Here is a 16,305-nt window from a genome sequence, read left to right as displayed (position 1 = left end):
GATAGATAGATAGATAGATAGATAGATAGATAGATAGATAGATAGATAGATAGATAGATAGATAGATAGATAGATAGATAGATAGATAGATAGATAGATAGATAGATAGATAGATAGATAGATAGATAGATAGATAGATAGATAGATAGATAGATAGATAGATAGATAGATAGATAGATAGATACATAGATAGATAGATAGATACATAGATAGATAGATAGATAGATAGATAGATAGATAGATAGATAGATAGATAGATAGATAGATAGATAGATAGATAGATAGATAGATAGATAGATATATAGATAGATAGATAGATAGATAGATAGATAGATAGATAGATAGATAGATAGATAGATAGATAGATAGATAGATAGATAGATAGATAGATAGATAGATAGATAGATAGATAGATAGATAGATAGATAGATAGATAGATAGATAGATAGATAGATAGATAGATAGATAGATAGATAGATAGATAGATAGATAGATAGATAGATAGATAGATAGATAGATAGATAGATAGATAGATAGATAGATAGATAGATAGATAGATAGATAGATAGATAGATAGATAGATAGATAGATAGATAGATAGATAGATAGATAGATAGATAGATAGATAGATAGATAGATAGATAGATAGATAGATAGATAGATAGATAGATAGATAGATAGATAGATAGATAGATAGATAGATAGATAGATAGATAGATAGATAGATAGATAGATAGATAGATAGATAGATAGATAGATAGATAGATAGATAGATAGATAGATAGATAGATAGATAGATAGATAGATAGATAGATAGATAGATAGATAGATAGATAGATAGATAGATAGATAGATAGATAGATAGATAGATAGATAGATAGATAGATAGATAGATAGATAGATAGATAGATAGATAGATAGATAGATAGATAGATAGATAGATAGATAGATATATAGATAGATAGATAGATAGATATAGATAGATAGATATAGATAGATAGTTTCTGGTGGGGCCTGATGGTTCTAACCACCGTCGGATACGGATCTACAGCACCCTCGACACCCATGGGGAAAGTAAGTCTAGATATATAGAAAGATAATTTGTAGATGCACTTCTTACGGATACAATTCTCTCAGTTAGATTTCATGCTATAGTTTTTTTTTGCTGAAAAAAAGAGAAAAATTAACGTTAATGTCTTCTTGACTTCAGAAAAACAATGAACTAAAAAAATATTAAATTTACAATTTTTATAATAGAGAGCTGAAATTACTATGCAAACTATTTTGGTTCTAACTTTCCCTCAAACGTATTTCTTGATCACCGAAACCAGCCTGTTAGATTTTATTTAAAGCTTCAAGCTAATAATAGGAAGAAAAGGTTTATGTTTTATTGACTTCAGTGAATCATTTAACACAAATAATGTTAAAAGTGCTAAATGACGAAGCCCAATCTGTCCCACTGTGAGGAAGACGATTCCTATATGACGTCATATAAAGGGAAAAGAAAAAGGGAAGGGGGGGGAAGAAAATCTCTTCAAAAGAGATGGGAGAAAAGGGAATCGTCTTCCTCACAGTGGGACAGATTTACACATTTTTACAGTAGAGAGATAAAACTACTATGCAAGCTATTTCATGCCTGTAATGTCGATTTGATTAATTTAAATTTATTTTGGTACTTTCCTCAAACCTAGTTATTGATCACCGAGACTACAACCTCCATTGTTTCAAATATTTGAGAAAAAAATTTCAATCCCCTGTTACTTAACCTAACAATCTAAATGGAGCACACATATAAAAGCTCTTTATGTACAATACAGGTGTCCAATTATAAGCAAATACACAGACTAAATTACCAATGGTAGGCCAGTATGACATCATTTTTATGGTTTACATTTTTAAATTTTTAAAAATAAAATTAAAGTAACATTTACATAAGAGAACATGAAAATAAAATAAAAATACAATTTATTTTACTTTTTCTGGATATATACGTGTGACAGAAATTTGATGTTAACAAGGATGACAACATCCATATAAGCTCTGAAAGTGTAGGACGAACTAACGAACAGTAGCCTATCAGAATTTAATAACCAGAGCATTAAATTTGAAAGTCTAACAAAAAATTGTAAGTATGTTTTTTATGCAAAACTAAATACAGGATAGTAATAAGAACTTCGCTTATAACATTGACTATGTTGTCCAAGAAATCGGTATTCAAATAATCAGATGAAAAGGATAATTATAACATACAATAGTTTGTTGTCAAAAAGTAAAAAAAAACATGTTATAATTGGACGTACGGACTTTTAAGTAATAATTATAGAGTTGCTACGATCCTTAAATCGAACCTAATCATTATTCAAAGTTTAAAATCGATAGGACGATTCCAAGATGTCTAAATTAAAGCAAAGAGCTAACCATTACGGACGGACGGACAGACAAAGTGAATTATAGAGAAGCCCTGCTTTTACAAACTAGGAATATCATTGACAGCACATATGTGACATAAATATGAAATTTGACAGGCCAGGCGGCGGGGAGAAAAAAGAATAGGGTTGTACTTATTACATGTCCAGGGCAGGAGGTTGGGAACATTGGGCTCATTATTACACTAGTCCCCAACGTTTTATAATAAAGTTTTCTTATTCGTTGGCTTTACAACCTTGGGAACTTGTATTGAATTTTGATTGATTGGTGCACTAAGTTTAGTGTCCAATCGTTTCAACCATCAATTGTTATCTACATAAGAGGTATTTTGTGTATCTTCATTAGGAATTTACAACAAATTATGGGCCATTGTCGTATTATCACTTTTGATCCCTGTATATGTCTGTATATTTTTGTATTTCAATTTAGTTGGGTTTTATACAAATTGAACCCTTAAGTATAAGCATAAACTCAAGGATAAGACAAAGGCTGGTAAATTGATATTCATCCACAATGATGATACATAATCCAACCTTCTGTAGATTGAAATTAGTGATTGAAACATTTGAACATTTAATTAACCAACCAATCAAATTTCAATAAAAGTCCCCGAAGTTTTTTAGTTAACGAATAAGAAAACGTTACTATAAAACTTTAGTGTATTAGACAGTTCAATGTCCCCTCCCTCCATGACAAAAACTAAAATTATATTCTTTTCATTTTATTATTTTTCATCAATCAAGTTCTATTCATTGACAGATAAATTTTTTTTTTTAGTATTGTAAAAAAAATGGAAAAGATTTATTTGATTGGGGTGTTGGGGCAACCATCTTTATTTTTTACAGAAATTGGGGCTATACCTTCAGGTTTGGGGGTAATGTAACCTAAGTAGCCTAAAACCTTCCCAAACTTTATTAATTAAGAAATATTCCTGAAAATTGGGCAACAATCGGTCGAAAAGGGTTGATTTTGTGTCATAATTTGGGATATAAATATCAATTTATCCCTGGAAATGATATATAAATATTACAAATTACTTCCTATAGTAAGTCATTAGATTTCTTTTCTTTAAAAAAAAACTTTTATATAATTGAGAAGAAAAAAGTTTCTAATTCAAAATTCTAAATAAAATTGGTAGGTAATGATTCACCTGACTGAACTTCAAAAAAAAATCCGAATGAAATAAAAGTTTTTGAAATAGTTAGAAATTCTTGTTCCAAAGTCCTGAAAAGTTCCTCCTTCTCTTTTTTTCTTTTATTCAGAAATTTGATTCTTACATTATCTATTATTAACCAGGGAACAAAAGGGATAAGACAATGGCCGATAAATTGATGCACATCCCCGATGATGATACACAAAATACCCATTCTGTAGATTAGAATTAGTGGTTGAACTCAACTAATGAACCTACCAATCAAAATGCAATAAAAGTCCCCAAGATTGCCAAGCCAACGAATATGAAAACCTTTATTAAAAGGTTTTGGGGACTTGTGTAATAAAGAGCCGACTCTTTATGCCTTTTAAAAAAAAGACATCTAGTGTTCACTTTTTCCACCAAATAAAAAAAAAGTAATTTCTTTTTATTTCTATGGCTTTGGGGACTTCACATTTGATGGTCCCAAAAGGTTTGCTTGTTCGTCTGTGTGTGTTAGTTTTTTTGTTACGCTAATATTGACACTACACTAAAAATATCTAGTGAAACCCTCTCTAAATCAGACAAGAATCGATAATTCCCTTCTAATTTCTATATGTTAATGTCTTTACATTTAAGTACAGTAATCTTTTTTTTTATTTCAAAAGGCATCAGATTTCAAGAAAACTATTCTTGTTCACTAAAAATTAATCTACATTTCATAAACATGAGTAACTAACACATCTAACGATAAGTGTAAATGGTAACTGCGCTAATAATTTGAACAAAATTAGTTTTCACAGAACCAAAATCCTCAACAATTTTTTTTATTTCAGGGTATAGGAGCTTTCTGTGCTTTGCTGGGCGTCTTTATATTGGCTCTTCCCGTTCCAATTGTAGTCAACAGGTAGGGCTTCGAAACCGGTTTATATCCGCTGGATAAGAACCGGTTCTATATAATAATGAAATATTATGTATCGCATAGTATTATGGACAGTTTTTCTCGAATAATAAAATGAGAAATCACGAATACTAGTTTTGTTATCTTCTTGCAATAAGTTTTACATTTTTTCATTTTACTATCCTTGGAAAGCAGTCTATAATACGATACGATAAAAGACTATTACTAGATTCTAAAAGTGGCAGATATTTATGTCCTCTAAGTAGCGAATTTATTTTTAATTAAAATTATTGCCTTTACAAATTGCCTATCTTAGGTTCATTACGTACAAATGTCTTATAACTATATTTATATTTAATCACAAATAGACTGATAAATTTATACATATGACTTAGAGAGAGATTACTACTAATATTGATATTTTATTTAGCTCATTTGAAGAAACGTTTTATATCTAGGATTTTTAAATCTATGGCCTAATGCAGCCGCGCGTAAGACGCGTGTAAGTGAAATCGTCATAAATTAACTTTAAATTCAGCTGGATGTCTAAACCTGGTCCTAAACAGACAATCCATCTTTTTTTTATGCACAAAAACGGGTTTAGATTTTAGGCTTATGCGCGGCTTAGGTGCAGCTGCCGATTACTGGCCACATGTTTGAATGTGAAACAAAGCGGACAATTTTTTAATGTAAAGCTGAAGGACATTAAAAGTAAACCAAATGCCTTTTAAAATTTGTCATTCCTTAAAAAAAACTTGTTGCGAATCTACTGGATTTGTAATTTAAGTTACTTTTGTAGTATATTTAAGGGATAAAACATCTATAAAAGCGAAGCTCTGAAACGATAGGACGAAGGTACATTAAAACATAAGCACTAATTAACAGTGTCAGAACTGAATAAGCAGAGTATAATGTATATAAGTCTAAAAAAAATTGTAAGTAAATTTGTTGCAAAACTGCTTAAATACATGATACTGTTCAATGACAAACTTGCATTTTTATAACATCGTACCTTGTTGCTACGCTTCCTAATTCGTACCTAACTTTTATAGAAATCATCATGTAAAGGTTGAAATCTCTAGGACAACTTTAACATGTCTAAGTTAACAAAAAGAGCTAATCATTCCGGACAGACGGACTGACCCTTATTATAGAAAAGCTTTGCTTTAAAAACTACAAGAAAATGTATTGTTCAGAATGGCTTAACTACAGAAAAGTATTTAATTTTTATAATTTAAATTTTTTTGGGAAAAAAATTATAAAAAAAAAGTAATTGTAAGAAAATTAGTTTTTTAAAAGTATAATTGTAAAGATACCAGAATATTAAAAACTAAAACACTTTTTTCGCTGATTTTCAAAAAATTCTGGGATCTATTGAAATTAAGGACCTATCAATATACAATACATACATAAAAACAATCGATAAAAAAGATAATGCTTATGATTTTTTTCAGTTAAAATTTTAGCAGATTTTTTTTATCAATTTTTTTTATGAACTCATATAATTAGAAGCTGATTATAGTGCCTATTAAAAATGACGCCATACATGCAAATGACCAATAATAGGCCAGTATACAATTTAAATTGACTAATAGTAAAATGTACACAGGCCTATCATTGGTAATTTGTATTGCATGACGTAATTTTTATTTGTTACTGTAAGCTGCTTCATATAATTATTTTTAATCCAAAAATTACACATCATGAAATTTTTTCAGATTTTCCGAGTAAGTTGATGATTTGAATTTGAGACCATGGTTTCTTGTGATTATATATTTATATTTGACTTTTCTATAAAGAGATTTACATATTAAAACCAAAATTTTTCAAAACAAAACTGAAATATTTATTAATAACATTGTGTTATATACAGTTTTCCGCGGATTAAAAAATACAAAACTAATAGATTAAAACCAGTTTTGTTAGACCCAAGAGACCAAAACCCAAAGCTAACAAAACTGGTATTAATTTATGATTTTTATTTTAATATTTGTGGAAAATGTTCTGTATTCCAATGTTATACATGATTTTTCAATATGGCTGAGAACTGGTTCTAATCCACCGGATATTAATCGGTTTCAAAGCCATACTAGAAATAGTATTCTTTTTTTCCATCCTGGAAAATATGAAAGATCTCTATCAATGGAAAAAAAGTCATTTTGTCTTTCTAAAACTTTGTCGTCTGATCTAGAAAATTAAAGGCAAATATAATTTTCTTCAATAGCATATTTCTTCTCTTTCTTTCTCACAGAAACAATATTTAATTTTATTTTATATCAGGAAGGAAGGGGACAATGGACTGTTTATACACTAGTTTCCAAAGTTTTTAACTTTGGGTACTTTTAATGAATTTTTATTGGTTGAATCATTAAGTTGCGTGTCCAAACGTTTCAACCAATAATTGTTATCTTCAGAAGAGAGAATTTTGTGTATCATCATTGGAGATGTACATCAATTTATCGGCCATTTTCTTATCCCTATATATTCCTGATCTTATATAGAGATAATGTTCTCTTAATTACAACAGTCTTCAAATATTTTTGTATTACTTTTTAGCTGAAGAAATTTGCTATTAAAGAAAATCTGCTAAAAAATAACTAAGACTCCTTTTTTATATCCGCATGAGGTAAACTTGCTGTTAAATTAGCTAAATGCATTGAACTAAACAAAATGCTATTACATATTACTAATGAATATGCATCAAATAAATAGAATAATACATACAGGTTGTCTCAGAAAATAAGTTGTGTTTATTAATTTTTTGAGACAATCAGATGGAATATGTAAATTTGTATCATTAAGTACTAAAAACTAAGTGGAGAGGGGGAGGGGGAGGTTTGGTATTTTTTCCAAATAATAGGAGATACAGCGCAAAATGGCACCAAAAAATGACGTCATAAGAAAGGTTGTCCAATGAGAGGGCAGTATACTTTGTGAAATTGTAAAATAAAATGGTAAAATTTATACTCGCCTCTCATTGGCTATTTTATCGTATGACGTCATTTTTCTGGTGCCATTTTGCGCTGTCTTATAATTCAATTCATATTCTTCTAATTGTCTCACAAAAACTGTAAACAAAATGAATTTTTGCTGTACACCCTGTACATACACAAATTGTCTAAATAGATGTTTACTTTTTTGTATTAAGTTAAATTATCAGCATTTGTTGCCATAAAATTTAAGCACTTTAAATTTGATGCTAATTAAGGGGAATGGTTTTAATGCAAGATTTAAAACTTTAATGAAAATGTTTTTTCCTCCAAAAAGTTTTGATATTAGATTGCCTTGTGTCTTTCTATTTCTATATCTATCTATCTATCTATCTAACATTTTTCTTGTCCAGAAGTCGTCTTTGCTTTGCATGGTTTACTAACTTTTAGAAAGATTAGCTCAGTGATGCAACCAGAACTTTGAATTTTTTTTTTATTTTCAATAGAAATTAATCTCTTTAAAGACTATATGTATGGGTATGCAGGGAGGGAGGGGACAATGGGCTGTTTATTACACTTGTCCCTCAAGTTTTTTAATAACTTTTTCTTATTCTTTGGCTTAACAATGTTAGGGACTTTTGCAAATTTAATTGGTTGATACATTAAGTTAAGTGTTCAAACGTTTCAACCACTAATTTAAATCTAAAGAATGGGTAATTTTGTTTATTATCACAGGGTATATACATCAATTTATCTTCCATTGTCTTATCCCTCTAGATCCTTGGGATGTATGGGATGATGGTAGTTTGCATATTTTATGCAGTTACATGATTTATTTCAAGTCTTCAATTTTAATTTCCATGCAATTTTCAAAATTCAAGTTAGATTGGGGCATAGTGTATTAAATAAAAATGGGTTCCAGCTTTTTTTCTTAACATTTTAAAACTCAGAAGCAGCTTATAGTGCCTAATAAAAATTACGCCATACAATGCAAATGACTAATAATAGGCTAGTATACATAATATTTGAAATGATAAAATGTATACTGGCCTACCATTGGTCATTTGTATTTTATGACGTCATATTTTATTTGGCACAATAAGCTGCTTCCAAAACTCACCTTGAGGTGTGTAGTAAATAAATTGTTGAGTTGGGAATTTAAATATAAAAGTTATAAAGATGCTTCGCTCAGCTAATCAAATCATACTTCAAAAATGCCTAGATTTGGGATGCATAAAAGTTCTAATTGCAAAAAAAAAACTACTCACATATAGAACTAAATGCCTTACTACTATTGTTATTAAATGAAAAATGCATGGTTAAACTTTAAACTGATGAATTTTGTTCACTGACTTCCCAATAAGACTTCAGCTTACTAGCATGCTCAATATATATTTTCATATATTTATTAACTAGAAACCGACAATTGTGCAGTTACAATTGTGTTTTAGATGTTCTACTTTATTATTATTAAATAATGATATTTGTTAGAATTCTTGCTTTATTCCAGGGAGGGAGGGGACATTGGGCTGTTTATTACACTAGTCCGCAAAGTTTTTAAAAAAATATTCTTGGACTACCAACTTTGGGAACTTTTAATGAATTTTGACTGGTTGGTTCATTTACTAGAGTGTCCTAACGTTTCAACCTCTAATTGTAATCTATAGAAGGGGTAGTTTTGTGTATCATCTTTTGGGATGTACATGACTTAATCGGCCATTGTCTTATCCCTTTAGATTCCTGGCTTTATTCACTTATCACTAGATTGTTTTTTAAGGAAGTGGCATGTAATAGTCATAGAATGTAGGTTTTTTTTCTCTCAATCAAATAAATTTATGTAGAAAAGTTTAAAGTGCATAAAAATGATCTTACTCAAAACTTTGATGCAAAAGTGGTTTTCACTTTAATAATATATTGCCTTTTAGAATATTAAATACCAAAGAACTAAGTAAAATCTTATTATTTTAAATAAAATTAAATAGTATATATATGAAATATACTTAAAATATCCCCCTTTTTTAAAGCAAGATTCCTAATAAACTATCCTTATCCTTAATTAAATAAGAAAATAAGACCAAAAAAGAAGGTAATAAATATTGACCAGTAGAATTGTGTGAAGTAGAAATGATAATTATAACAATGCAGTTAGTTGTCCTTGTTGGGAAGTCTTGAATCAAATCATATATTTTTGATATAAAACTAAAACTAAAAAATTTTATTATAAAATAAAGGGGGACTTCTTTTGCATATTTTCCGTACAGTTGAGTGTTAATTTTTAGTCAAATGTTCTTTTTAAGTCAAACTGTTTTAAATATGACCAAACACTTAGTATATGAGTAAATCATAATTAATTACAGTTTGACTAAATCAGAGCATTTGACTAAAAGTTTAAAAGTTTACATCCAACTTTACGTAAAATACACGAAAAAATTACCCCCTTTATTATTTTTTTCTGAACATATAAAAAGAAATATATGCAAGTTGATTTAAGGCTTTCAAAATAATCTTGTGAAGTCCTTTTGTGGCGTGTCTTTATACAATTTTGTTTGTCCTGTCTTAATATTATTATCATTATTTTCAGTTACTATTACTGCTGAGTTTAATTGAATGACTAATACTTCAGCTTTTTTATTATTTTCAATCTTGTGAAGCATTTTTTACATTGAAAGCATTTTAGATTTAGTTTGATTTTTTCTATAGGGGGTAAAAGATTTTCTGATTTTGAGGATTTTTAGATTTTATTCTTTAATGATTATTTGATAAACAGATTATTTACGTATACTTAAAAATCAAAATATCTTTTGGAATCTAAACAAACACTAAAGAACTTAATTTAAGATTCTTAAATACATTTAAAGGCTGATCATATTAATCGATCTAAATTGGGTATATGGGTATAATTAAAATTTAGTAAGGAGGAAATAGTAATCCTAAATTATTTTTATGAAAAAAAGGGAAAAATAGGCATAAACTTGCATTGAAAATATAAAGAAAATAATGTTTTTAAAGTTTGATTTAGAAAATGTTTTGTTTTAGTTTCTCGAGCAACTACAAGAACCGCTTGTGGAGAAATGAGGTAATTTTTCTTTATAAATGTTCTTACTTACATCTGTACATATATATTCTCAGGGAGGGAGGGGACATTGGGGGCTGTTTATTACACTAGTCCCCAAAGTAGTTAAAGAATGTTTCTTATTTATTGGCTTAACAACTATGGGGACTTTTATTGAATTTTGATTTTCTTAAGTTAGGTGTCCAAACTTTCAACTAATTGTAATCTACAGAAAGGGTGGTTTTGTGCCTCATCATTGGGGATGTGCATCGATTTATAGGCCATTGTCCTATCTCTTTAAAAAATTTACAGCCGTTTTTTCAACAACAAAAAATTAAAAAATATACTAAATTTCTCAATATTTATACAGGTAAGAACTATACTATTATATATTGCAATAAGGTATTTTTTGTCTGGAGCTTAATTGTTAATCGCGAAAAATGGTGGTCTGTTGGGATGCAAATTTTCAGGATTGTCGTTAAGAAAAAATTTAAATAACAGATTATTGTATTATTTATTAATAAAACAAGGATGACAACATCCATAAAAGCGAAGCTCTAAAACGTTAGGACAAACGAACATTAACACTTATATAGTGTCAGAACTGAATAATCAGAATATAAATGTATAAAAGTCGAACGAAACAAAGTTACAAGTAAATCTGATGAACAACTGCTTAAATACAGGATATTGTATTAGGACATACTTACACATTTAGGACTTGATTATAGAGATGCTTCGCTTATAACCATGTACTTTGTTGTCCTAGGAATCAGTATTTCAAATAATCAGAATAATCGGATAATTAAAAACTTGATGTTAAAAAAGTTAAAAAGCAACATGTTTTAAATGAACGTACGGACTTTCTGGTAACGATATTAGAGTTGCATCGCTTTCTAACTCGTACCTAACAATTATAGGAATCATCATGCAAATTTTGAAATCGATTGGACAATTCTAACATGCCTAAATTGACGTACGGGCAGACAGACCCTAATTATAGAAAAAGCTTCGCTTTTAATAAGTTGTTTTAATGTCTGAAGCTTAAGATTTCAATAACTACGGAACCGATTGAATTCTATATTTTAGGGAAGCTTCACAGAGGTCCTTATATGGTTTTAGACTATTTTTTTTATGTTTAAAGATTTGGATGGTTTAGACTTTTTTTAAATATTCTAATATAGAGCCCCTAGATGCGAGGGGCACATTCACTATTAATATTTAAAGGTAAAAGATACAATAAATTTAAGAGAAAGTCTGGTAAGCCGAGCGTTCTCGGCCCACAGGGTAACGAGTTCGAATTCAACGAGCCCTAGCCTTTAGTTATTCTACCAAAACAAACAAGCAGGATTCAATCATACAGAAATTATATATTTAACTGAATAATATTTACAAGCAATGTTTACTATATATATACAACAGATTATAACAATGGTTAGGTTTGAAGGGCGTGTGGGACGCTAGGGCTTAGCTCCCGGCGGTAGACAGGCTGTGGGGGCAGCGGTGGTAAAAGGGGAAGCGCGTGAGGGGCGCGTGATAGTTGCATGTTTGAGCCCCTCCCCACATTTAGGCAGGCCAGTTTGACCGCTAGATAACGGGGTCAACATCGGTCATGAGATAGATGGTGATATAATAAGATTAGTGCAGTGGGTTTGTTATGATAAGTCACAGCGTAGCAACTCTGTAAACTGCCTGTCCGTCTGGGTGTCGTATTACCACAACCTCCCCTTCAAGGGTTGCGTGGCTCTCGAGCCACCAGGCCTTGAACCTGGGGATACGACAACCTATGTCTGCGCAGGACAGGCTCTTCCTGGGGCACAGCTCGATGGAGGACAGCTCTGGCTACACAGGCTCCACGGGACACCCGTTGCTCGGTCTGGCTGTGGTTGGATATCAGCATTGTCAGCTCCTGGTTGGCTTCTAGACGGGGGTTGGCGACGGCCAGGCCCCGGCGCTGGAAATTTTGCCTCATCTGCAGGACTAGCTCTGCCTCAGCTGGTAGCTGGACACGGAGGCCTAGGCTAACCCTGGTGGTTCCCAAGGGGGGAACAACGATGGGTGAGGGCGCATAAAATTCCATGGGGGCGCCTGCTTGGTTCAGGTTGCTTGGCCTCCTAGCTCCTACCCGGATAGGGATGGCTGTCATCAACAGGGGGCACATGGCTTCAGCTTCGTCCTCTGGGGCGGCCTCTTCCATTGCAACAGCTGCTTCTCCTCCTACAGGCTCGCTGCTGGCTGGCAGGTGCTCCATGTCTGTATCAGGATTCCAGATGGCATCTCTGGGGGGCTCTGGAACTGGCGGCGGCGGCGGTGGTTCGCTGGGTTGCTCCTGCAGGTCCTCTTCTACTGGGTCACGATCCTGGCCGCTGGGCTGTGGGGCGGCTGCGGCCGGCTGGTGCACTGGGAACTGTCCTGGGTCGCCAGCTGCGGGCGCTGCCACTCCAACCGGCAGCTCGGTGGCATCCTCGTCGCCGTCCACGTCAACTTGAATGTCTGCTGGAATCTGGTGGGCGGTCACATCTCCAGTGTATTTGCGCAGTCGGCCTACATGCGCGGTAACTTCCAAGATCCTGGCTATTGGAGAGGCAGGTTTGATGACATAATGGACTTCTGTAGCTTTCCTCACTACCTTCCAGGGGCCAGTCCATCTCTTGGTGATCTTGGCTGCCTTCCCTGGCACCAGGCGGGGGGCCAGGTACCAGACCAAGTCTCCAACCTCATACTTGGCCGTGCCTTCGTAGGCTGCCGCGCTCCTCCGGATGGCTCCCTCCTCCTTCTGCTGGATGGCATCATACACTGCATAGTAACGTTGCAGGAGGGCTTGGACGTTGGCTGGAACCGAGGCATATTCTGTTTCTGGCAGCCGGAGCACCATGTCCACCGGAAGCTTGGCCTCTCTCCCAAAGAAGGCCAGGAACGGGGTCACGCCGGTAGATCTGCAGGCCTTGGTGTTGTAGGCGAAGGCAATGGCAGGCAAGTGGGGCTCCCAGTTGTTGTCGTCTCTGTCTAAAAACAGACACATGCCTGTATTGAGCGTCCGATGGAACCTTTCCACTCGGTTGGACTGTGGGTTGTAGGGTGGTGGATGTGTCAGGCCAATCTCAAGCCTGGAGGCCAGTTCCTGGAATACCTGGCCGGTGAACTCCATCCCATTATCGGAGTGGATCTTCAGGGGGCATCCAAACGTGGCCAGGTGGCGGTGCAGCAGGGCTTCAGCCACCGTGAGGGTGCGCTTGTTGGGGATGGCGTAGAGGCTGACAAACCGGCTGAACCCATCTTGGCAGGTGAGGATGTAGCGGTTCCCAGCTGGGGTCTCTGGCAGCGGCCCCACCAGGTCGATGAACAGGACTTGCTGTGGATACCCCTGGCGGGAGGGTACATGTATCCCTTGCTTCAACCTTTCCTTGGTAACCTTCTGGACACATTCAGGACAAGTCTGAACCATCAGGCGGACGTCACGGGCCAGGTTGGGCCACCAGAAGTGCATGGCAACGCGGGCGATAGTCGCATCCATCCCAAAGTGTCCAGCCAGGGGGGTCCCATGGGCTAGAAAGAACGCGTCCTGCTGGAGGGCCGAAGGCAGCAGGTATCTTGTCCGTTCCCCTGTCAGGGTCTGGTCAGTGGTGGTGAGGCAACCATGCTCGTCAAGTCCCAGGGCTGGGAAGCGGCTGGCGTACTGCTGCTCGTCTCGTTCCTTGCCGCGCAGCTCAGCCTTGGTCGGGGCTCTGCCATCAGCCACCCACTGGCGGACACGGAGCAGGAGAGGGTCTTGTGTCTGGGCTTCTAGTACTCTAGCTGGGTCCAGTCGGGCGGCAGGGGGCCGGCTGGCTGCGGACTCCCCTAGCTGGCAGAGGTTATGGATATACTCAGCCTGCTCTGCTAATTCTTCGGCGCTGGCCGTTGGCATGTTGGCGTCCTCCCGGCGGCTGAGGGCGTCAGCATTGGTGTTCTGGGTGCCAGGACGGTGGCAGACGGTAAAATCTAGGGCCGCTAGCTCCTCTTGCCAGCGGGCCACCATCCCTGTGGATGTGTTCAGTGACTTCATCTGCAGCAAGGCTGAGGAATCAGTGTTGATCTGGAAGCTGCGGTAGGACAAGATGCCGTGGAATTTCCGGATTCCATACATAATGGCGGCCATCTCTCCCTTCCAGGACGGGTAGCGAGTCTCGGGGTCGGTTGTCTTGCGCCCCACGGTGGCAATCAGTCTCTCCTTGCCGTCCTGACATTGACTCAGAATGGCAGAGATGGCGCGGCTGCTAAAATCTGTGGTGAGCTGGAATACCGCTGGCAAGTCAAACCTGGGCGGCGCTCGGATGGGGGCTTGACGGAACTTGTCCTTGAGCTGCAGCAGCTGGGCTTCCATCTCAGGTGTCCAGGCTAGGGTCTTAGCCGTCTTCTGCCGATTCATCTCGTAGGTGAGGTCGGCATACTCTGGGATGAACAGGCGGTAGTATCCAAAGAACCCCAGAAGCGCCAGCAAATCTTTGGGGGTGCTGGGGGCCGGCCAGTCCAGGATACGGTCAATATAATCCTCTTGCATGGCTATCCCCTCACGGCTGAGGGTGTGGCCCAGATAATCCACCTTGGCTCGGAACAGCTTAGTCTTGGCTGGCTTGAGGCGGATTCCTCCCCTGCGGTGGGCTTCCAAGACCTCTCGGAGCCTAGCCAGGTGGGCCCAGGTATCCTGGTGGAATGTCAGGACGTCGTCAAGGTATGACTGGAGGTTGGCTGTGCCTAATGGGTTTAGGACCCCTGCAATAAACCTGGAATAGACAGATGGTGCCGTAGCCAGGCCAAAGGGCATCCTTTTCCATTGATACAAGCCTCTGGGGGTGGTGAAGGCGGTGCAGGGCCTGCTGTCCTCAGACACACGGATGGTGTAGTAGGCGGCCACCGCGTCTAGGGCACTGTAGACGCGGTGCCCTCCAGCTCGTTCTACCAGCTGCTGGATCCTGGGCAGAGGGTAGCTATCCAGTTCCAGGCACTTGTTGAGAGCTCTGTAGTCGACGGCCCAGCGGGTGCTGCCGTCCTTCTTCTTGATGGGCACCAAGGGGCTGCTCCAGGCGGAGTCTGACGGCTCTATGACTCCCTCCTGTAGCCAAGTGTCCAATTGTTTCTCCAGCTCAGCCTCCTGCCGCGGGTTCAGATCCCTAAATCTCTGGCGGATCGGCTGGGTCCCTGGCTTGAGGCGCAGCTGCAGCTCGACTACATCTGTGCAGCCGGTGGTAGAGTTGGAGAAGACGTCCCTGTACTCTGATAACATGGTCCAAACCTCCTTTTTGAGCAAGGGATCCTTGCGCAGGAACTCGTTGTCTTCCATCTCAAGGGCTTCCCACAACTCCTGCATGTCTGGGGGCTCAACAGGCTCTTGGAACGAGTGGAGACTCGGAGGAGGCTTATCAGAAACCTCTAAAATGTCGGGCTTGACCAGCTCCCCTGCCACTGAGAGGCCAGCGTCCAGCAGGAGGGGCGTCTCCCCTTCATTTACTACCAGCACTCGAAACACAGTGGCGGATCCAGGCCTGTGGGCATACAGGCCTTCTGGGATGACAAGATCCTCCCCAAACCTCTGTTCTGGGGCAGCTAGTTGGATGGCATCCTTGGTGCGGTGGCCTACTAACTCAACAGGGACCGCCATGACACCGCGGCCAGGCAAGACCACCCGCTTGGCCGTGCGAAGTTGGGGTGGCTGGCCGTCAGTTGGAGTGACAGCGCTTAGCCTATACGTGGCTGGTGTGGGGTCAGCTTCGGCTCCGGGAGCCACCGGCCGCGACTTGACGGGCTCGGCCTTGGGAGGGGCTGACGTGTCGGAGCCAAGTGTGGCTCCGAGGGCGTCCGGCCATGATTTGACGGGCTCGGCGCT

General features: G+C 37.3%; 2 protein-coding genes across 2 annotated transcripts in view; both read left to right on the top strand.

Annotated features, from left to right (window-relative positions):
* The window catches only part of LOC145331579 (long-chain-fatty-acid--CoA ligase ACSBG2-like), a 292,684-nt gene that overhangs the window by 45,698 nt on the left and 230,681 nt on the right, over positions 1-16,305 (top strand). The window lies entirely within an intron of this gene.
* LOC145331580 (potassium voltage-gated channel protein Shab-like) overlaps positions 1-16,305 on the top strand; it is a 133,290-nt gene that overhangs the window by 108,284 nt on the left and 8,701 nt on the right. Inside the window, exons 19-20 of the mRNA XM_080176325.1 lie at positions 4,396-4,466; positions 10,427-10,466. Coding sequence (XP_080032451.1) covers positions 4,396-4,466; positions 10,427-10,466 — 111 coding nt within the window. The remainder of the gene's footprint in view (positions 1-4,395; positions 4,467-10,426; positions 10,467-16,305) is intronic.

This window comes from Acartia tonsa, chromosome 11, assembly GCF_053477335.1.
Source record: "Acartia tonsa isolate MP-2025a chromosome 11, ASM5347733v1, whole genome shotgun sequence".
Taxonomy (NCBI): domain Eukaryota; kingdom Metazoa; phylum Arthropoda; class Copepoda; order Calanoida; family Acartiidae; genus Acartia; species Acartia tonsa.
Note: the sequence above shows the minus strand (reverse complement) of the source record. Positions and strands in the feature narration are given on the sequence as shown.